Source organism: Melanostigma gelatinosum, assembly GCF_949748355.1.
Source record: "Melanostigma gelatinosum genome assembly, chromosome: 17".
In the NCBI taxonomy this organism is placed as follows: Eukaryota; Metazoa; Chordata; class Actinopteri; order Perciformes; family Zoarcidae; genus Melanostigma; species Melanostigma gelatinosum.
The window spans coordinates 5,461,494-5,483,925 of NC_136650.1; the positions used below are offsets into that span (position 1 = coordinate 5,461,494).

At 44.5% G+C, this 22,432-nt stretch overlaps 1 protein-coding gene across 5 annotated transcripts in view; it reads left to right on the top strand.

Annotated features, from left to right (window-relative positions):
- pleca (plectin a) overlaps positions 1–17,409 on the top strand; it is a 78,688-nt gene extending 61,279 nt beyond the window's left edge. For 4 of the 5 annotated variants that reach the window (XM_079288415.1, XM_079288416.1, XM_079288418.1 and 1 more), the window contains 11 exons: positions 180–200; positions 689–846; positions 1,112–1,290; positions 1,378–1,516; positions 1,654–2,010; positions 2,253–2,336; positions 2,417–2,521; positions 3,594–3,692; positions 5,610–8,957; positions 9,535–16,488; positions 16,582–17,409. In XM_079288415.1, the coding sequence (XP_079144541.1) occupies positions 180–200; positions 689–846; positions 1,112–1,290; positions 1,378–1,516; positions 1,654–2,010; positions 2,253–2,336; positions 2,417–2,521; positions 3,594–3,692; positions 5,610–8,957; positions 9,535–15,723 (10,679 nt within the window). In that variant the 3' untranslated portion in view covers positions 15,724–16,488; positions 16,582–17,409. The remainder of the gene's footprint in view (positions 1–179; positions 201–688; positions 847–1,111; positions 1,291–1,377; positions 1,517–1,653; positions 2,011–2,252; positions 2,337–2,416; positions 2,522–3,593; positions 3,693–5,609; positions 8,958–9,534; positions 16,489–16,581) is intronic. The other variant, XM_079288417.1, reaches the window with a different exon arrangement.
- Positions 17,410–22,432: the final 5,023 nt, after the last annotated feature.

A 22,432-nucleotide genomic window follows, 5' to 3' on the forward strand; every position in this document is an offset into this window, starting at 1 on the left:
TTTAGTATTTCATGAACCACCGCGGGTTCTCCTGTCACCCCAACATGGTCTTTCATTGGTTACGAGACACACTTATTCAGCTTTTAGTGGGTTTCTCATCGAATCATTTCTCAGACATGTGTGTTGAAATTCAGCCATGGTCATTTGAGTGTAAGTTGACTGTTGGATTCACATTACAGGCTATGTGCCACCCAGAGCAGGTAAGGTGCTTCAGTTACAGTGTGCAGTAGTAGCTTCTGATTGGCTGAACAGGAGTGTGTGTGTGTGTGTGTGTGTGTGTCTGTGTGTGTGTGTCATGTTTCATCCCATCCATTAACTCAATCAGCTTCATGTTCCTCACTGGGACCCCTCCTAACTTCACTCATCGTTGCATTCTTGTCTCTGCATGGGTTTAACAGCAGCTGATTTTCAATCTTCAGCACTGAATGATTCAATCAATTAACTGATCAATTAACCACTATGACGAATAATCAACGTGAAACCAATCAAGCATGAAGAAGTACATTTACTGTGCACAATGTGGCATTAATACTTTCGCAAATCATAGACAATAATTGTACTAAAGACCCTGTAGTTTTGTAATGTAATACACACAATCACGCTTGGAGTAACAACGGGCTTATTTTATCCAGAGTTTGTCTTCTCATAATCACCACTTTTTTTTTCATTTTTTTTTCAATCCAACCAGGAGAGCAAGACGAGTCTGTGTGTAAGACGTACCTGATGAAGATCAAAGACATCCGTCTGAGGCTGGAGGGTTGTGAGAACCGAACAATGACGCGTCTCCGCCAGCCTGTGGACAGGGAGCCGCTCAAAGCCTGCACCTTGAAGACTGCAGAGCAAATGGTACGAATGGACAAAAAAACTGCGATTTACAACTTCAACACAGTCAGGAAGGAAAGCTAGTGACCGAAATCAAACAGTATTCCTGGAGAGTTCGTAAGCTCAGCAGTGCGTCATAAACTTAGTTATGATGGGCTTAAAAACTCATTGGGTATCCTAATGAGTTCCCATTAACTGTTTGATTTTACTGCCAAAATAATGGTAACATATTTATATTATTGGATGTAATATTAGTTCTCTAAACCACCTCCATTTTGTTCAATGACAGAAAGTCCAGTCTGAGTTGGAGGGCTTAAAGAAAGACTTGAACTCCATCAGTGAGAAGACCGAGGAGGTCCTGGTGTCTCCTCAGCAGACCAGCTCGGCCCCGATGCTGCGCTCCGAACTGGATGTCACGCTGAGGAAGATGGACCACGTCTACGGCCTCTCCTCCGTCTACCTGGACAAGTGAGGCTTTTGTGACTGAGCGCTTCGCGGTGAATTTCCAGCTGGTATTGTGCTTTTTTTTATAAGTGCAAACCTCTTTGATTTCAGGCTGAAGACCATTGATGTCGTGATCAGAAACACTAAAGACGCAGAAGACACACTGAAGAGTTATGAGACTCGTCTGCGTGATGTTAGCAAAGTGCCCGCCAAAGAGAAGGAGGTGGAGGACCAGCGCAGTCAGATGAAGGTATTTCCTCTTTTTTGGAAGATCAATGTCGATATTTTATTTTATGCTATGATTGAACTCTAAGTTATACGAGGATTGTTCACAAACTGGACTGCATTGCGGTCAAAGGTGATGAATTTGTTCCTTTGGTCTGACAGGCGATGCACGCTGAAGCGGAGGGCGACCAGGTTGTTTTCGACCGCCTGCAGGACGAGTTGAAGAAGGCGACGGTTGTCAACGACAAGATGACGAGGATCCACAGCGAGCGCGACGCCGAGCTGGAGCATTACCGTCAGCTGGTCAACGGCCTGCTGGATCGCTGGCAGGCCGTGTTTGCTCAGATGGACCTGAGGAGGCGGGAGCTCGACCTCCTCGGACGCCACATGAACTCCTACAACGGAAGCTACGAGTGGCTCATCCACTGGCTCGGAGAAGCGAGGCAGAGGCAGGAGGAGATTCAAGCTGTGCCCATCGGTGACAGCAAGGCTCTCAAGGAGCAACTGGCAGAGGAGAAGGTATTGTAAAAGAAAGGCGTGAGTTGTGAGGGGTGAAGGGACGTTAGGTCATGATGCCCTCTGGTGGTCACACAGAGCACCGATTTAGTTACAGCGCACGTCACTGATTTAATAACCTACTGGCTGTTGTAGTGGAGGTGGCTTTGTGTTGATGATTATGAAATATACAATGAAAATGTAAAAAAGTCCTTTTAAATAGTGAAACATCTGTTTTTTTTAAATGTTTTTATTTTTACTGACAGAAACTCCTGGAAGAGATTGAGAAAAACAAAGAAAAGGTTGAAAATTGCCAGAAAAATGCAAAGGCTTACATTGATTCAGTCAAGGTATGTGCCGATACTTTAAACTTTACTCCTATTCTCTATTTTCTGGCTTGGTTTAAGATTATTTTCTTCTTTTTTTTTAGGATTACGAGCTCCAGCTTTTGACTTACAAAGCCCTCCAGGAGCCCATAGCATCTCCTTTAAAGAAACCCAAAATGGAGTGTGCATCTGATGATATCATTCAAGAGGTAAGTTTATCAGAAGAGCAACGATGTGCTTACAGCCAGTTGGTTACCATGGTTGAGTATGAATCTCTGCTGTAAAAATGTCTTTAAAGGGAGACTTCAGATGTTTTGAAGTGAGGTTGTCTGAGGTACGGTACTCATCCATAGTCACTAGAGCAGTTTGTTGAAACAGAAACATTTATTTATGACTTCTAAAAGAGTGTAAAAGTCAGACAGACCTTTCAGACGGGGAACTGAAGCCGTAATATCCATCTATGCTCTCTTCAAAGCCACCAGACTCCTGTGACGAAAAACCCTCATTTTCGCTCACAGAACACAGGAGTTGCTGGTCTACCGCTGCCTCGATTCGATAGTTTGGTATTTTTAAAAGGTTGGTTCCGATTCAACAAAGTCACGCAATAACACAAGCAAACTAACCGATCGGGGCCGAGGTAGACCAGCCACTCGCGTGTTTTACGAGGTGGAGTGATTGTTTCCGGCCGGCTGTGGCTCAGTGGGTAGAGCGGCGTGTCCATGAATCACAAGGCTGGCAGTTCTCTGGCTCCTACTGCCCGCATGGTGTCCTTGAGTAAGACACTGCACCCAGACAGTGGTGACCGTGGCTCACTGGGTTAAAAGGCTTGTCTGCGACTGGGACGTGTCACGTGTCGTAGTGTACCTGAGCAATACACTGAACCCCCGGCTCCCCGGGTGCCTGTCATTGGCAGCCCACTGCTCCCTATATACAGGGATGGGTCAAATGCCGTGGTCAATTTTCGTGTATATGACAATAGAATCCTAACTTCCTTTTAACAATAGTAATAAAGTTTAAAGTTGTTGTGGCTTTGAGGAGAGCACAGATAAAGGCTTGAGTTCTCTGTTGGAAAAGGGCTGTCTGACATCAAGGTACAGCTGAAGAAATGTTCTAGATATATAGAGTACACTTCTTTTCCCCATAGGTTTCTAAAATACGTTTTTGCTGCTGCCCCGTCATTAAGAACCTCAAACTATCCCGTTAACGCTGACACCTGAGGACTAAGTATATATTATAAAGAGTGTGAGAAATGTACAAATAAATCCACTGCATTTCTTTCAGTACGTTACTCTGAGAACCCGCTACAGTGAGCTGATGACCCTCACCAGCCAGTACATTAAGTTCATGACGGAGACGCAGCGCCGCCTGGAGCATGACGAGGTAATCACACGCGGGAGCAGGTTTCTGTCAAAAACCCAAAGTCCTACTCACGTAAACAACGCCACCCCTTTTTCCTGTTAACCTGTTGATGTACGGGAAAGCGTTTGTCATTAATTCCTACCAAAAAATGTTGGCACTCAAAACGTGAACATGGTTACTCCCTGTAGAATGACAGCGTTCAGTGGTGAAGCAAACGGTTTCATCCTGGTGTTTCAGCACATCACACCCCACTACAGCACACGTCTCTCATCCCCCTACACTGTGTATTTAGTCAGATCGTGTCACACAGGCTGATATGTCACACAGTCACACATATGACTCTGATGTGGCTGCAGCCATCTGCCATGGTCTCACTTACGTTTTGCAACTGCTTGATTTAGAATCCGCTTCTTTATTTCCTCTTGAAATCACCCACACTTGTGATTTGAAGGCTTCAATTTGGCTGCCTGCCTTCTCAGATGTATCATTTTTCAATCTACTTTTACCTTTTACTTTCCCCCCCCCCCCCCACCCTTTTCTAACTTTCTATTGTGTTTGATCCTTTTGACCTGCTTCGCCAGTGCTTTGTCATGATGAGTATTAATCTCACCCTTAAGAGATGAATTAACCCCAAAGCACCAGGTATTTAAAAGAAAGAACTAAAAAGCTCACAGTTCATGTCATCCGTCTGTGTCAGACCCTTGTCTGTACTAAAGGGAAGGTTCAGGATTCTTTGGAGACCTTTCGCTGTTGAGTTAAGAAGTCTCAATTTCAAATCAATTGGCATCAGGTTTCACTTTGCGACATGTCAACTTTTAATGAAATTCTCTAGATATATGTATTTCTACTATTTTAATATAATAACTGTGATAAAAGCACCTTTTAAAGGACTTAGTGGTAGTTTCGTCAATACTGTTTAGGGCTGTAACTAATTATTTTCATTATTTATTAATCGATTTCTTTTAGTGTATGAAATAAAAAAATAGTGATAACGTGCCCATCGCAACTTTCCGGCTTTCAGCCGAAAGTACGATCTTTAAATGATTTATAACAAAGAAAGGCAACACATCCCCCCCGATTATCAAAGTAGTTGCCAATTATTTTTCTGTCAGTTTCAGCTGTAAAACTGTATTTTATTTGGTTTACTAGCAAATATACCAGAAATAACTGTTGGAGATACATATGACAGGTTTCTAAAGTGCTGGACCTTCCTTTTTAGAATGTCAATCATCTGTACAATTACACAACGCATCGCTCATGTTACTAAAGAGCAGAAGTCGTCTCTTGATGTTTGTTGTCAGAGTTTACATCAAATCATGCTGTGTTTGCTGCATCGTCATGCTGTTCTTCATGGTGGGGGTATTCTGACTTGCTGTCTTTGGTATCTTCTGTTGCATGCTGCTAATTTATTTATTATTCCTTGCCTCTGTCCTCTCAATGAGTCTACACATTTCACGGAAAGCTGCTATGTATGAATGTAAAGATGGAGGAGTCGAACCCTGAATATCAAATGGTGACTTGATAACACAACAACGTTCCTCTAGAAACCCAAACATGAAATATTCCAAAGCAGCAACATCACACCTTTACAAAACTTCTACTACATACATCATTTTATTTATAACAAACCCATAAAATATAAGCAGGCTGCATCACAGATTGTACAAAACAATGTACACAATTAAAATACCTCAAGTGCATGAGAGCAACGTGTAGTGACTGTGATGTTGTGAAGTCATTCTATGTGCCACATATTAAATTAACTTGACAAGCATTTCCCTGTACTGTATCTTCTCTCTAATGAAAAATAACTATCTGTTGTAGATAATTAGCTGTAACATATTCTCATGTATTTACATTTTGATATACCTACATGTTTTATTTCGTAGTCTAACACCTATAACATTTTCTCAATTCCCTTTGCTTCTACTAAAACAGAAAGCTTCAGAGAAACTGAAAGAAGAGGAGAGGAAAAGGATGGCAGAGATACAAGCTGAGTTAAATGAACAGAAACAGTTGGCGGAGGCTCACGCTAAATCAGTAGCCAAAGCGGAACAAGAAGCCCAGGAGCTGAAGCTGAAGATGAAGGAAGAAGCCAGCAAGAGGCAAGATGTCGCGGTGGATGCTGAGAAACAGAAGCAAAACATACAGCATGAGCTGCATCATCTGAAGAGTCTGTCCGAGCAGGAGATCAAGTCCAAGAGTCACCAGCTGGAGGAGGCGCTAGTCAGTCGTACCAGAATCGAGGAGGAGATCCACATAATTAGACTGCAGTTAGAGACAACAATAACACAGAAAGGCACAGCCGAGGCCGAGTTACAGCAGCTCAGAGACAAGGCTGCCGACGCCGAGAAGCTCAGGAAAGCTGCTCAGGAAGAAGCCGAGAGGCTTCGCAAGCAAGTGACTGAAGAGACTCAGAAGAAGAAGAATGCAGAAGATGAGCTGAAACGGAAATCTGAGGCAGAAAAAGAGGCAGCCAAGCAAAAGCAGAAAGCACTGGATGACTTGCAGAAATTCAAAATGCAAGCAGAGGAGGCAGAGAGGCGCATGAAACAAGCTGAGGAGGAGAAGCTGAGGCAGATCAAAGTAGTAGAGGAGGTGGCACAAAAGAGTGCCGCCACACAGCTGCAATCCCATTCCATGTCATTCAGTGAGAAGACAACAAAGCTGGAGGCATCCCTTAAGAAAGAGCAGGGCACCGTCCTTCAGTTGCAGGAGGAAGCTGAAAAGCTCAGGAAGCAACAAGAGGAAGCTAACAAAGCTAGGGCGCAAGCAGAGAAAGAGCTTGAAATATGGAGACAAAAAGCCAACGAGGCTCTCCGCTTGAGGCTACAAGCTGAAGAGGAAGCTCAAAAGAAGAGTCAGACTCAAGAGGATGCAGAGAGGCAAAAGTTAGAGGCTGAGCGTGATGCCAAGAAAAGGGCTAAAGCTGAAGATGCTGCTCTTAAACAGAAGGAGAATGCAGAGAAAGAGTTGGAAAAGCAGAGGAAATTTGCAGAACAAGTAGCCCAGCAAAAGCTGTCTGCAGAACAGGAATGCATACGACTGAAGGCCGACTTTGACCACGCTGAACAACAGAGGGGCCTGTTGGATAATGAGCTCAAGCGTCTGAAGAATGAGGTGACTGCTGCTGAAATCCAGAGGAAGCAACTGGAAGACGAGCTGGCCAAAGTCAGAAGCGAAATGGATGCTCTTCTGCAGACGAAGCTTCAAACTGAGAAGCAGACAATGTCGAACACAGAAAAGAGCAAGCAGCTTCTTGAGTCTGAAGCGTTGAAAATGAAACAACTTGCTGACGAAGCGACTAGACTGAGATCAGTCGCCGAAGAGGCAAAGAAGCAGAGGCAGACCGCGGAGGATGAGGCAGCGCGGCAGAGAGCTGAGGCCGAGAAAATACTTAAAGAAAAACTGGCGGCCATCAACGAGGCAACTCGTCTGAAGATCGAAGCCGAGATTGCCCTGAAAGCCAAAGAAGCAGAAAACGACAGACTGAAAAGAAAAGCGGAGGATGAAGCTTATCAGAGAAAGCTGCTGGAGGACCAAGCTGCTCAGCATAAACAAGACATACAAGAGAAAATCACACACCTGAAGAGCTCGTCGGATTCGGAGTTGGTAAGACAAAAAACAATCGTGGAAGAAACTCTGAGACAAAAGAAGGTGGTGGAAGAGGAAATTCACATAATTAAAATCAATTTTGAGAAAGCTTCAAAGGGCAAGTCTGATTTAGAGGTGGAATTAAAGAAGTTGAAGGGTATTGCTGAGGAAACCCAGAAGAGCAAACTCAAAGCTGAGGCAGAGGCTGAGAAACTAAGAAAGCTTGCAGCTGAAGAAGAGAAGAAAAGGAAAGAATCTGAGGAGAAGGTGAAGAGGATTACTGCAGCAGAAGAAGAGGCGGCTCGACAATGCAAAGTCGCTCAGGAGGAAGTGGAACGTCTCAAAAAGAAAGCTGCTGAAGCAAATAAACAGAAAGACAAGGCGGAGAAAGATGCAGAGAAGCAGGTTATTCTGGCCAAAGAGGCAGCACAGAAATGCAGCTCAGCAGAGCAGAAAGCCCAAGATGTTCTCAGCAAGAATAAAGAAGACGGCCTCGCCCAGCAAAAGCTGAAAGATGAGTTTGAAAATACGAAGAAGCTTGCACAAGCAGCGGAGAAGGCCAAAGAGAAGGCAGAGAAAGAGGCTGCCCTGCTCCGACAAAAAGCTGCAGAAGCTGAAAAGCAGAAGAAATCTGCAGAGGATGAAGCCGCAAAACAAGCCAAGGCTCAAAAAGACGCGGAGAGACTGCGGAAAGAAGCAGAGGAGGAGGCCTCCAAGCGAGCGGCAGCTGAGGCGGCAGCACTGAAGCAGAAGAAGCAGGCTGATGAAGAGATGGCCAAGCACAAGAAACAAGCCGAACAAGCACTCAAGCAGAAGTCACAGGTTGAGAAGGAACTTACAGTGGTCAAACTGCGGCTGGACGAGACTGATAAGCAGAAAGCTGTGTTGGATGAGGAGCTTCAGCGAGTTAAAGGTGAAGTAAATGATGCCGTCAAGCAAAAGGCACAGGTGGAGGAGGAACTGTCCAAAGTTAAGATCCAGATGGACGAGCTCCTGAAACTTAAGCTTAAGATTGAGGGAGAAAACCGCCGCCTCATGCAGAAAGACAAAGATAAAACACAGAAAGTACTCGCGGAGGAAGCAGGGAAAATGAAGAGCCTGGCAGAGGACGCTGCCAGACTCACTGTGGAAGCTGAGGAAGCAGCCAGGCAGAGACAGGCCACTGAGTCTGACTTGGCGGAGCAGAGGGCACTTGCAGAGAAAATGCTAAAGGAGAAGATGCAGGCCATCCAAGAGGCTACCAAACTTAAAGCTGAGGCAGAGGAGCTCCAGAAACAGAAGAACCAGGCACAGGAAAAGGCTAAAAAACTACAAGATGACAAACAGCATATCCAGCAGCGTCTTGATAAGGAGACAGGGGACTTCCAAAAATCATTAGAGGCTGAGCGTAAGAGGCAGCTTGAAGTTTCAGCTGAGGCGGAGAAACTGAAATTGAGGGTGAAAGAGCTCAGTGATGCTCAGTCAAAAGCTGAAAAGGAGGCTAAGAAATTCAAAAAACAAGCAGATGAAGCAAAGGTGTGTCTCCAGGAGACAGAAAAGCAAACTACAGAAACCGTTGTGCAGAAGTTGGAGACACAGAGGCTGCAGAGCACCAGAGAGGCTGGTGACTTGAAGGAAGCCATCGCTGGCCTTGAAAATGAGAAGGAGAAACTGAAAAAGGAGGCGGAGGAACTTCAGAAAAAATCTAAAGAGGTATTTTGACATAAATGAACACTGTAAAATCAATTTACACAACCCTTCCAATTAACACAGTCAACACTCTACAGTATTTGTGGGTTAACATGTGGCATTTCATGCAAATTGCTGAGACTTAAAGTAACAATCAGCAATTTATATGAATGCCATTCAAAACACAATACTGCAGAGTTCAAATGGTCACTAGTAAAACATTGAAGGACTTTTTGTGAAATACTCTTCACCTTCTTGCAGAAAGTTAGATTTTTTTTAAAAGGTGGAAAAGCTGAAGAGGAGATGTTAGCTTAGCATGAAGACTTGAAACTGCTAGCCTGGCTCTGTTAAGTTCACTTTGGTCTTTGCATGTATGTTAATCAGCTTTAGAGCTGCTGGTAGGCAGATGGTGTTACCTGTGGACAGAGCTAAATGTTTCCCTCCATGTTTAGTCTGTTTGCTAAGCTTCATACAGAGAATAGGGTCAGTCTCATCCAACTCTCGTCAAGAAAGCATATTTCCAAAATTGTTGAACTATTAGTCTGAATAATAAGTTATGCAATGACATTTTACTGATTGTCTTCTACTTTTTTCCAAATAGATGGCAAATGCCCAACAAGAGCAAATTGAGCAAGAGAGGGCCATTCTTCAGCAGTCCTTCCTCACAGAGAAGCAGCTGTTGTTGAAAAGAGAAAAGGCCGTTGAAGATGAGAAAAAGAAGCTTGAGAAACAGTTTGAGGATGAAGTCAACAAGGCGAAAGCTCTGAAAGATGAACAAGAACGTCAGCAGAAGCTAATGGAAGAGGAGAAGAAGAAACTGAAGGCCATTTTGGATGACGCTGTAAAGAAGCAAAAGGCGGCTGAAGAAGAGATGAAAAACAAGCAGAAAGAAATGGAAGTGCTCGAAAAGAAGAGGCTTGAACAAGAAAAACTCCTGGGAGAGGAAAACAAGAAGCTCCGGGAGAAACTCCAGAGTCTTGAGGTGGCCTCCAAACAGGGTGCCTCCGAAACGAAGGACATTAAAGTCCAGACTGATGAAGTTCCTGAGGAGCAGTTCGTTGCCATGACAGTGGTGGGAACAACAAAGAAGGTTTTCAATGGGTCTGTTGAAGCGGACGGAGCGAAGAAGGCTGCAGAATCACCGTTTGCATTTGATGGAATTAGAGAGACGGTTCCTGCTGAAAGGCTTCATGACATTGGTGTCCTGACCAAAAAGGAATTGGACAAATTGAAAAAGGGAAAAGTCTCGGTGCAAGAGCTCGGAAAGACTGATAAAGTTAAATCATGTCTTCAGGGTCAGAGCTGTGTAGGAGGTGTCTTGACTCCATCCAAAAAGAAAATGAGCATCTATCAGGCTATGACTGAGAACCAGATCACTCCCAACACTGCCACAATGCTCCTGGAAGCTCAAGCAGCTTCTGGTTACATCGTAGATCCGGTGAAAAATAAACTCCTCACTGTCGACGAGGCTGTTAAAGAAGAGTTAATCGGCCCCGAGCTTCATGACAGGATGCTCTCTGCAGAGCGAGCGGCCACTGGCTTCAAAGATCCCTATACCGGAGCCAAAATCTCTCTCTTTGAGGCCATGAAGAAGGGACTTATTGAAAAGGAGCCAGCCACCAAATTCCTGGATGTACAGCTTGCAACCGGCGGCATCGTTGACCCAATCAATAGCCATAGAGTGCCACTTCAGACTGCCTACAAGCAGGGTCAGTTTGATGCAGACATGAACAAGAAACTCACTGATCCCAGTGATGATTGCAAGTTTTTCATTGACCCCAGCACTCAGGAGCATCTCACTTACAAACAGTTGCTGGAGAAATGCACCAAGGATGCAGAGACAGGACTGCTGATATTACCGGTAAGTGAGAAAGCTGCTGAGAGTGAGAGAACATACACGGATCTGGAGACGAAAGACGTGTTCAGTACGTCGAACGTTGTTGTGCCTTTTGGAAGATTCAAGGGCAAAACCGTCACCATTTGGGAAGTCATCAATTCAGAGTACTTTACAGAACCGCAAAGAAGAGAATTGATTCGCCAGTACAGGACAGGAAAGATCACGGTAGAGAAAATCATCAAAATTGTCATCACTGTTGTGGAAGACAAGGAGAAGGATAAAGAAAACATGTTTAATGGTTTGAGGGCTCCAGTCTCTGCCAGTGAACTGTTGGAGTCTAAGATTATAAACAAAGACTTGTTCAACAAACTGAGTAATGGCAAGATAACAGTGAAGGAGATCTCCGAGATGGAGCATGTGAAGAAGGCGCTACAAGGAACACCGAGCATTGCTGGACTACTGAATGAAGCAACCAAGGAGAAAATGCCTTTCTATCAAGCTATGAAGGAAGAATTACTGTCACCAGAAACTGTGTCAAACCTTCTTGAAGCTCAAGCAGCGACTGGGTGTGTCATCGACCCGGTCAAAAATGAGAAGGTCCCTGTTGATGAAGCGGTTAAGTCGGGACTTGTGGGCCCAGAACTCCATGAACGACTCCTGTCAGCAGAGAGAGCTGTCAGCGGCTACAAAGACCCGTATACAGGAAAGAAGGTGTCTCTGTTTGAAGCCATGAACAAAGGCCTAGTCAAGAAAGACCATGGCATCCGGCTGCTTGAGGCACAACTCTCAACAGGTGGAATCATTGACCCTGTTAACAGCTATCGCATCCCGCATGACGTGGCCTGTAAGCGTGGCTATTTTGATGAGGAAATCGACAAAACCTTGAACAAAAACACTGATGACACAAAGGTGTTTTATGATCCGAACTCACAAGAGCATTCAACGTATGCTCAGCTCATGGATAAATGTGTTCCAGACAAAGAAACTGGACTCCTGTTGCTTCCTCTTTCAAAGAAGGCTGCAAAGCCAAAAGAAGACAAACAGGTTACAGAGGCGAAGACAAAAGAGGCTTTGAACCATTCAACTATGGAGCTGGACTGTGGCCCTTTCAAAGGCAGAAAAGTCACAATTTGGGAGATCATACACTCTGAATACATCACTGAGGAGCGAAGAATAGAGCTGATTCGCCAGTACAGAACGGGGCAGGTGACAATTGAAAAGTTGATAACGATTGTGATAACAATGGTTGACGAAAAAGAAGACAAAACAAAGGAAGAGGCCTGTTTTGAAGGCCTTAGAGCACCAGTCACTGCCAGCTCTTTGCTTGATTCCAACATCATTGATAAGGCGACATTTGACCAAATCCAACAGGGTAAAAAGACACCTAAAGAGGTTAGTGAAACTGATAAGGTGCGGAAGTACTTGCAGGGCACAGACTGCATTGATGGCATCACTATGGGAGATTCAAATGAGAAGTTAAGCATATATCAAGCAATGAAGAAGAATGTCTTGCAGCAAAACACTGGGCTTGCACTACTTGAGGCCCAAGCTGGAACTGGTTTCATAACTGATCCGGTCAGAAATCAGAAATACTCTGTGGATGATGCTGTGAAGAATGGAGTTGTTGGCCCAGAGCTTCATGAGAAACTTCTCTCAGCTGAAAAAGCAGTGACTGGATACAAAGATCCGTATACGGGCAATACAATTTCTCTATTCCAAGCCATGAAGAAAGAACTTGTCCTGAGGGAGCATGCTATTCCTCTCCTGGAGGCTCAGTTTACTACAGGAGGGCTCATCGATCCGGTCAGCAGCCATCGTGTTCCTAATGATGTGGCCATTCAGCGTGGCTTTTGCAGTAAACAAATGTCCAAGTCCTTCAATGAACCCTCAGGCGATGTTAAAGGCTTCACCGATCCCAACACCAATGAAAGCGTTACTTACAAACAGTTGGTGGAGAAATGTGTAAGAGATGCCAACTCTGGTCTGTGCTACCTGACTCTGTCAAAGGTTGAAGCTCCTGCTCCTGTTGAGAAATCCTATCAGTACACAGAGGAGCAAGCTGAAACAGATCTAGCTAACACTCAAATTGAGATCCCTCATAAGAGTTTTGCAGGAAAGACGATGACCATTTGGGAAATCATGAACTCAAATATGCTTCCTGTGGAGGAGAGACTGCGCCTCATGGAGCAGTATCGCTCGGGACAAATCACAAAGGATAGAATGCTAATCATCATCATTGAAATCATTGACCAAAGAGAGACTCTAAAGTCAGAGCAGAGCATGTCATGTGATGTAATCAGAAGAAGAATTACTATTGAAGAGTTATACAGTGCTCGAATTATTGACTTACAGACATGCAACCTCTTAAAACAAGAGAAGATGACTGTTCGGGAGGTCATGGAAATGCCATCAGTCAAACAGTACCTCTTTGGTACAGGTTGCATTGCTGGAATCATGTCAGACAATCCTCCAAAGATCAGCATTTACCAGGCTATGAAGAGCGGACAGATTAAACCTGAAGTTGCTTTGAATCTGCTCGAGGCCCAAGCAGCGACAGGATTCATGATCGATCCAGTGAAAGATGAACTTCTGACAGTGGATGAAGCTGTACGCAAGGGGCTTGTGGGCCCTGAACTTCATGACAAACTTCTCTCTGCTGAAAGGGCAGTTACAGGTTACAAGGATCCGTACAGCGGGAAAGTGATTTCTCTCTTCCAGGCAATGAAAAAAGACCTTGTTCCTGAGGATTATGCCTTGAGGCTTTTGGAGGCCCAGAATGCCACCGGTGGATTAATTGATCCTGAATACTACTTCCGCCTCCCTACAGATGTTGCCATGCAGCGTGGATACATCAACAAGGAGACACTCGACAGACTATCTGAACTGACTGAGGATGTGCGAGGCTACACTGATCCAACGGCAGATGAAAAGCAGAGCTACGCCCAGTTACTGAAAATATGTAGAGTTGATAAAGCAAGTGGTTTGCGGCTACTTTCACTAGCAGATAGAAGACTTCTCTTCAAGGGTCTCAGAAAGCAAATCACTGTGGACGAGCTGCTTCGTTCACAGATCATCAGCCAAAAGACATACAATGAACTCACAGAGGGTACCATTACAGTGGAGGAGGTCAGCAGAGAGGTGAAGAAATACCTGGAGGGTACCAGCTGTATTGCTGGTGTGTTTGTCGAATCTAGCAAAGACCGTCTGTCTATTTACCAAGCAATGAAGAAGAACATGATCAGACCAGGGACTGCCTTTGAGCTCCTCGAGGCTCAAGCCGCCACAGGATATGTAATTGATCCTATTAAGAACCTGAAACTGAATGTCATTGACGCTGTTGAGATGGGTGTTGTTGGCCAAGAGTTTAAAGATAAACTCCACTCAGCTGAACGAGCAGTCACAGGCTACAAGGATCCTTATTCTGGCAAGATCATCTCACTATTCCAGGCTATGAAAAAGGGCCTCATTCTGAAAGATCATGGCATTCGTCTGCTAGAGGCTCAAATTGCTACTGGTGGAATCATTGATCCACAGGAGAGCCATCGCTTGCCAGTTGAAACAGCATATGAACGTGGCCTCTTTGATGAGGAAATTAATGAAATCCTCACTGACCCATCCGATGACACAAAGGGCTTCTTTGACCCCAACACTGAGGAAAATCTCACCTACCTGCAACTGATGGAGAGATGTATGATAGACCCAGAAACAGGCCTCGCTCTTCTGCTGCTGAAAGAGAAGAAGCGCGAGAAGAAGACATCATCCAAGTCCTCTGTTCGCAAGCGCAGGGTTGTCATCGTCGATCCAGAGACGGGCAAAGAGATGTCTGTGTATGAGGCGTACCAGAAAGGGCTCATTGACCACCAGACCTATCTTGAGCTGGCTGAGCAAGAGTGTGAGTGGGAGGAAATTACCATCACCTCATCTGATGGAGTTGTGAAATCCATGATCATTGACAGAAGGTCTGGTCGGCAGTACGACATTGATGATGCAATCACAAAGGGCCTGATTGACAAGTCAGCTCTGGAACAGTACCGTGCAGGAACTCTGTCCATCACAGACTTTGCAGACATGCTATCTGGGAACATGAGCGGTGTCAGATCACGGTCATCCTCCTTTGGCTCCTCTTCCTCTTACCCCATGAGTCCAATACCTTCTATAAAAGCACCAGCAACCACATGGAACGATCCAACTGAGGAAACTGGCCCTGTGGCTGGAATCTTGGACACAGAAACTCTGGAGAAGGTGTCCATCACAGAGGCCATGCACAGGAACCTTGTGGACAATATAACAGGTCAAAGGTTGTTGGAAGCTCAGGCCTGCACAGGAGGTATTATCGACCCAAATACGGGAGAGAAATTTGCTGTTGCGGATGCAATGAACAAGGGGCTTGTGGATAAAATCATGGTTGACCGCATCAGTCTCGCCCAGAAGGCGTGCAACGGATTTGAGGATCCAAGAACCAAAACCAAAATGTCAGCAGCCCAAGCCCTAAAGAAAGGCTGGCTATACTATGAGGCTGGCCAGCGATTCCTTGAGGTCCAGTATCTCACCGGTGGATTAATTGAACCAGATGCTACCAGCAGAGTCCCCATAGATGAGGCCGTGAAGAAGGGCACCTTAGATGCACGCACTGCTCAGAAGTTACGAGATGTTAGTGCATACTCAAAATACCTCACGTGCCCTAAAACCAAGCTGAAGATCTCTTACAAGGATGCTATGGAAAGGAGCATGGTAGAGGAGGGGACTGGTCTGCGACTACTTGAAGCATCATCCCAATCAAGCAAAGGCCTGTACAGTCCCTACAGCGTCAGCGGGTCAGGCTCCGCTTCTGGGTCACGGTCCGGCTCAAGATCTGGCTCCAGAAGAGGCAGCATTGATGCCACAGGATCAAGTTTTACAACAACCTTCTCTTCCTCTTCCTTTAGTTCACCAAGCTATGGCCGCCGATACTGAGTTTGAAAGTCAAGCAATGATTTTCTAGGGGAAGGATACACAAAAAAGCTACAGTGCTCACCAGATGCCTACTTCTCAGTAGAATATGGACTACTTTTATTCTGCTCTGCATGTGGTTATTACAGGACGTTAATACAAGTTGAATCATTGTGTTTATTTTATGTGTCACATTTACTTTTAGTCTATGCTATTCTATCAGACTTTCTGACTACCGTACTGTAAGCTGCATATACAAGAGCTGTTTATTATTTCCAATATCTATCACTAAAGTTTCAAGTGTATAATTTTTTTTAAGTTTAAGGACTTACGGTTCCACAAACAGGATTCTATTTACAATATCGTGCGTGTTACACTATAACTGCTCATTACCTGATTGAACTAAACAAGCATTTCTGTACATGTGTAAATTTATGAATATTTGGGGAGAAAAAACGTTAGCAAAAGAAAGATAAATGCCACTCTGCAGAGCAGAATAAGGAGTCTCCCCCGAAGATGAATAAACACTAAGAGTGTCTGCTTTACGGACGCCAAGCTTCAAGATCTTTCCTCTCCCGGGCTACACTGCCGCATATGCTCTCTCCCATTATCTACTCCATTCCCAGTTGTCTGTCATATAACCCGGAGCTACAGCGACATGCTAACCTCGTGATGAACCTCAAAACGGCAAGCTCCCGTAAATGGAAGGACTCTGTAGCCTATTATGACCGTTAACACCATCTGACAGAGACTTCATACAAGGCCCGCCTTCCTGAACACTTTAAAAAGGTATGTTTACTATTTCTCGGTACGTTTCTGTCATTTAGGTTCTAAGCTCCAAAGTCTAATGTTGTTGTTCAATGTTGAATTTCTCTGTTTCAGATATTGCTTCCACAGTTCATCTCCAGCGACCCCCCCCCCCTCGCATTAATTTGGACTTTGACCTCCATTTGAATCATGATTTTATCGAACAGTTACAGAAACACAATTGCTTCTATGACATCTCATTCGATACCATGCTTTGTAAATGCCTGCAAAAATACTCTGAAACACTTCACTGGGCTGTTGAGTATTATAACATGGTGCAGTGCTACACTGCACACTGGCTGATGCATGACTGGCTGAGCATACTGGTATGTTTACTGTGTTATCAGGTGTATCAGCCTCCTTTACAGTCCAACTACAGCATCTCACAATCTAACCAGAATAACTCTTCATGTCATGAATGTAGTATTCACACGGGGCTAAAATGTAATGTTTGATTTATTAATAGCTACATTTTTACAATTTACCCCCCCCCCCCCCCCACACACACACACACACACCCCTTACACAGATAGTAATGTAATGTACATTGATGATTGAGAGAGATCTTTAAGCTTTGCCACCAGACCCAGTATTTGTATTTTCCACAGCATATACTTATTTTAATTGTCCTTTGTAAAGCAACGCATATGATCTGTATAATTTTATTTCCGTACTATTTTATTTCTGCTTTGCATGATTTACTAACATTTAAAAAGGTGCAAACACAAAGTAGTTGAATCCATTAAAGCATTTCTTTTACTTTTAAGTTTCAAAAGGTTTGAAGGATTTATTTTAAAGAGGGTTGTCAAACCTTGTTGAAAAGGGTGTATTTATAATAAAATGGTGACAAGGAATTTTATTGTAACACCGTACGCTATGTAAATAAACATGAAAATGAAAGTTCTCTCTGGTTAAGTTATTATTACATTTTGACAGATCATGTTGAATTTAAAGCTGATGAAAAAAAATGTTTACGTTTGTATCAGATGATCGCAGATTCATTTCAATTAACATGATTATCCACACGTGTGTTAAATTACCCAGCACAGCTTACCTTTACCTTTGAGTGCCATGTTTCACAATCTACTAAGATGTTGGTGCTGATATGTTGATATTTGTCTTGAGTTCAGTGGTGAGTTAGAAAAGCAGGAAATAATTCAAACTCTCCCTTTTGACACAAATTTCACTTCTGGATCAATCAACTTTTTAGATGTTAAATTAATACAAAATGGTGAAAAAACTACAAACAAGTATTCCCACTAAACCCACTGACAGGAATACTCTGATGACTGCAAGCAGTATTAATCCAAGACCACTGAAAGAAGGTCTTCCTTTAAGACAACTACAGATTGTGAAGAATTGAAAGAGACTGATATGAAATCAGTGGATCTTAAAAAACAAGCAAGTGCCAAACAAACGAGTTTCACATATGAAAGACATGAGTTATTACTTCACAGTGAGAAACATGAGCATTTTTAACGAATAAATATCAACTCATTTATCAGAAAGTAAAAAGTAAGTAAATATATAAAACATAACACACAGCTGTCTATGATCTCCAAAATGAACGTGTTATGTGAACTCTTGTGAACACAATCGACTGATCTGATGACTGCAGAGAACGATGGACTTTAATTAGAAAGTTAATTTGTATTGCGCTTCTGTATACGGCAGCACACTAAAAGCCAATATAAATAGCTCCACGTGATGTTATAGGTAATAGGGGGGTTCAACTCCTGTCGTTCACTGCAGGCAAAAGTAAAACCACGATATTCATTAAGGCAGAAGCACATCATTGTTATATTATCAATGTGAAATTTAATGCAACGATATACTGTTATAGAATTCAATATATAGCAACACCTCATATTTAAACCTGTTGGAATTGTTTGATAGTACAGCATGAAAAGATTTATAAAGTAGTAATAGAATAGTGTCGAAGGAAAAGTCAAAAGTCATCGTATAGTATGTCGATAAAAGTAAAATAACGTCATAGCATAGTATGTTGAAAGTTTTAAAGAAATGTCATAGCATAGTATGTCTTAAAAAAGAAAGTCATAGTTTAGTATGTTGAAACGTATGAAAAAAGAGAAAAAAACTTGTAGTATAAAATGTGGAAACGTTTTTAAAAAGTCAGTATAGTATGCAGAAACATTCTCATAGTATAGTATGTCTAAAAGTTTTTTGTTAATGGCATAGTATGTCGGAAAAAGTAAAAAAAATAGTACGTCAAAAATATTTCTTTAAAATCATAGTTGTATAGTTTTCATGTTGTGTTTTCATGTGTCAGTGATGTATCAGTGATTATTCAGCACTGCTCTCCTGATCTGGAATATTTTATCATCAACTGCAAACCCTTTTACTCCCCACGTGAGTTCGCTTCATTCATCCTAGTCGGTGTTTACATTCCGCCGCAGAGCAACGTGCAGGCAGCACAGCGCGCGCTCGCCGACCAGATACTGTGTGTGGAGCGGACCTACCCGGACTCTCCAGTTATTGTCCTTGGTGACTTTAACAAAGGAAACCTCAGCTGTGAACTCCCTAAATACCGTCACTTTATTAAATGCCCTACCAGAGAGGAGAGCATTCTGGACCACTGCTACACCACAATCAGCGGGGCCTATCATGCCGTCCCTCGTGCTGCACTGGGTCTCTTTGACCACGTCATGGTCCATCTGATTCCCTCATACAGGCAGAAACTCAAGCTCTGAAAACCTGTGGTGAGGAAATTCAAGAAGTAGACCAGTGAGGCTCTAGGATCTTCGGGCGTGTTTGGACTGTACAGACTGGGATGTATTCAAGACTGCTACCAACAGCCTGGATGAGTTTACAGAGGCTGTAACTTCATATATCAGCTTCTGTGAGGACAGCTGTGTTCCAACAAGCACCAGGGTGAGTTATAACAATGACAAACCCTGGTTCACAGCAGAACTCAGAAAGCTAAGGCTGCAGAAAGATCAGGCTTTTAGAAGTGGGGACAAGGACTTATATAAAGAGTCAAAATACAGGTTTAGCAAGCCAGTGAGAGACGCTAAACGACTGTACTCTGAGAAACTGCAACATCAGCTCTCAGCCAACGACTCTGCTTCTGTCTGGAGAGGTGTCAGACAGATCACCAATTACAAGCCTAAGACCCCCCACTCCATGAACGACCTCCGCCTGGCAGACGAGCTGAGTGAGTACTACTGTCGCTTTCAAAGACAATGGGACAGTCCTGACTCCATCCCCCACAGCCCCATCAACCAGCCCCAGACCACCATCCCCCCTCCCCCAGCTCAGCAGGGGCCCATGCCTCTGTACCACCCATTCCAGCACCCCTCCCACCCCCAGTGACGACTCTCTCTATTCTCTTTATTCTCTCTATTCTCTCCCGTAGAGACTTCTCCTGACGAGAACACGCAGCTAGGTGGGCCTGATCGTTCTGGCCCCACTCTGAATCTATTTGAGGGCGCTGATTGGCTAAATTGTATGTCACTCATTTATATCTTGAATCAGCAATTGGCTAAACTGCTTTATAGACCCGCCTCTTTTGGGCCAAAACGATTAGGCCCCCTAGCTGCCCGTTCTCAGAGTGTCGTGCACACAGGTGGAGAGCAAGAGCAGACGAGCACACAGGGGGAGAGCACGAGCAGGAAAAGCATATATTTTGCGCAGATATCATATTTTACACACATTACTGGGTACATTCCATAGTTCAAAAACACAAATATTGACAATTTGTATAATTTATGATTATTATTATTTATTTATTTTTGTGGCTCATGGTGGGGCCAGGCCCCATGGCCCTCTATTGACCAGCCGCCACTGACTCAGTGGGCTTTCCTTCACTGTCTGCAATATAGCCAAAGTACTTCCAGATGATACTTCTGGCATCTTGTTTTCCAAGAAGCCGAGAACAGTCGGCAAAAGCTCCTGCATGTCTCCCCTGTGATCACTCACTGTGAGTGCGCGCGCTGCCTGTTGCTGTGAGCGCACTGGGTAGCCCCGCCCCCTTGCATGCCTGCAGGCAGCATGACAGGGAGCGGAGCAGCCAGTGCGCTCTCATCGCGCGCTATTTTAATAAAGTATCGATCCTAAAAATATGCAAAATCGTATCGTTTTTAACGTCGCGGTACACCGTGCAACCCTAATGCTGCGTTCACACCGGTCTCGTTGATTTTTTGACGCACTGCAAAAAAGCGTCCAACGCACTGCAAAAAAGCGTCCAACGCGCCGCCGGTCGTGTTCACACCAGACGCCGCAAAATCTCGTAGCGCCGGAGAGGGGCCGTGGTTTATCGTCCTGGAAGCCTCGATCTGGCCGCCATTGTTTTCCGCCGTCAACCATGACAGGAATAAGGACAATTGCTGCTCTGTACGTGTTGTGGAAGTCCCTCAAACGTCGGAATGCCAAACGCAGTCGTCTCTGGGTCCATAACAGCATCCGTAGGCGAACACAGCTCGGTGAATTTCACAGACTTCTCCAGGAACTACGTCTGGATGACTGCCGCTTCCAGCGCTACATGAGGCTAACCATTAGCCAGTTTGATGACCTGTTGGCTCGGGTCGGTCCCAGGATTTGTCGACTGGACACCTACTACAGGCGTTCCATCTCAGCTGCGGAGCGCCTGTCCGTCTGTCTCCGGTGAGTGGCAGTTCCATAAAATGAATTAATGAAAGAATGAAATAAGTTCAGGCTTTGTCGGTCCACAACAGGGCAAGGAAGCCACTTTAACATAGTTTTTCTGAATGGAGTTTGGATCCATGATGGATCCGAAGTCCGACAATACTCAAAATAACGTAATCTAACGAAAATCACCAGCATTTAAGATGTTTATTATTCATGACAGCAGCTGTGCAGTCATATCAATAAAAAACGACTTCTATTAGCAGCTACAGTATGTTCAATAACTCTGTTAAATTGAATGTTCTTCTGTGCTGCAGATATCTTGCTACTGGTGACTCCTTTAGGACCATCGCAAACAGCTTCCGTGTCGGGGTCTCCACTGTCGCCGGTATTGTCCCAGATGTTGCCACAGCTATTTGGGACTGCCTTGTGGAGGAGTTCATGGCTGTGCCCACCACAGAGGAGTGGAGATCAATTGCTGTGCAGTTTGAGGAGCGGTGGAATTTCCCTCTCTGCTGTGGAGCACTCGATGGAAAGCATGTTGTCCTCAAAGCCCCTGCTAATTCCGGATCTCAGTTCTACAACTACAAGGGAACATTCTCATTAGTTCTCCTGGCAGTTGTGGATGCGAAATATTGTTTCCGGCTGATTGATGTCGGAGGCTACGGAAGAACCAGCGATGGTGGGAGTCTGGCCAACTCAGCTTTTGGTCAAGCTCTTAAATCTGGCACCCTCCAACTGCCTGCTGACCTGCCACTACCAGGAGCTGACCACCAAGGACTTCAGCCGCACGTCTTTGTTGCTGACGAGGCCTTTCCACTGAGGAAAAATCTCATGAGGCCATTCCCCGGCCGCATCCTTCCAAGGGACCGCCGGATCTTCAATTACCGTCTCTCCCGAGCTCGGTTGGTTGTGGAGAATGCCTTTGGGATCCTTTCTTCTCAGTGGAGGATGTACAGGCGAGCCATTGAGGTCCACCCAGAAGTTGCAGAGAAGTGTGTGAAGGCTACATGTGTTCTGCATAACTTCCTGCGGAAAACCACCCCAACAACTGCAGTGACCATACCGGTTGGAGAGGTGGAGCCACTGCCAGATCTGGGAAGAATTGCTGCCAACAACTCTGCAAGAGAAGCCATCAGGGTGAGGGAGGCCTTCACATCCTACTTCTCTGCTGAGGGAACGGTCCCATGGCAAGACACCGTGTAATGCCCAAGCGCATCCAAAACGGCTCTTTTAAGAGCCACCCACACATTACTACTGAGCAAACTTCCTGCAATGTTACTTAATATATGTTGTAGCAGTGTGTCCTTCACTATATAAC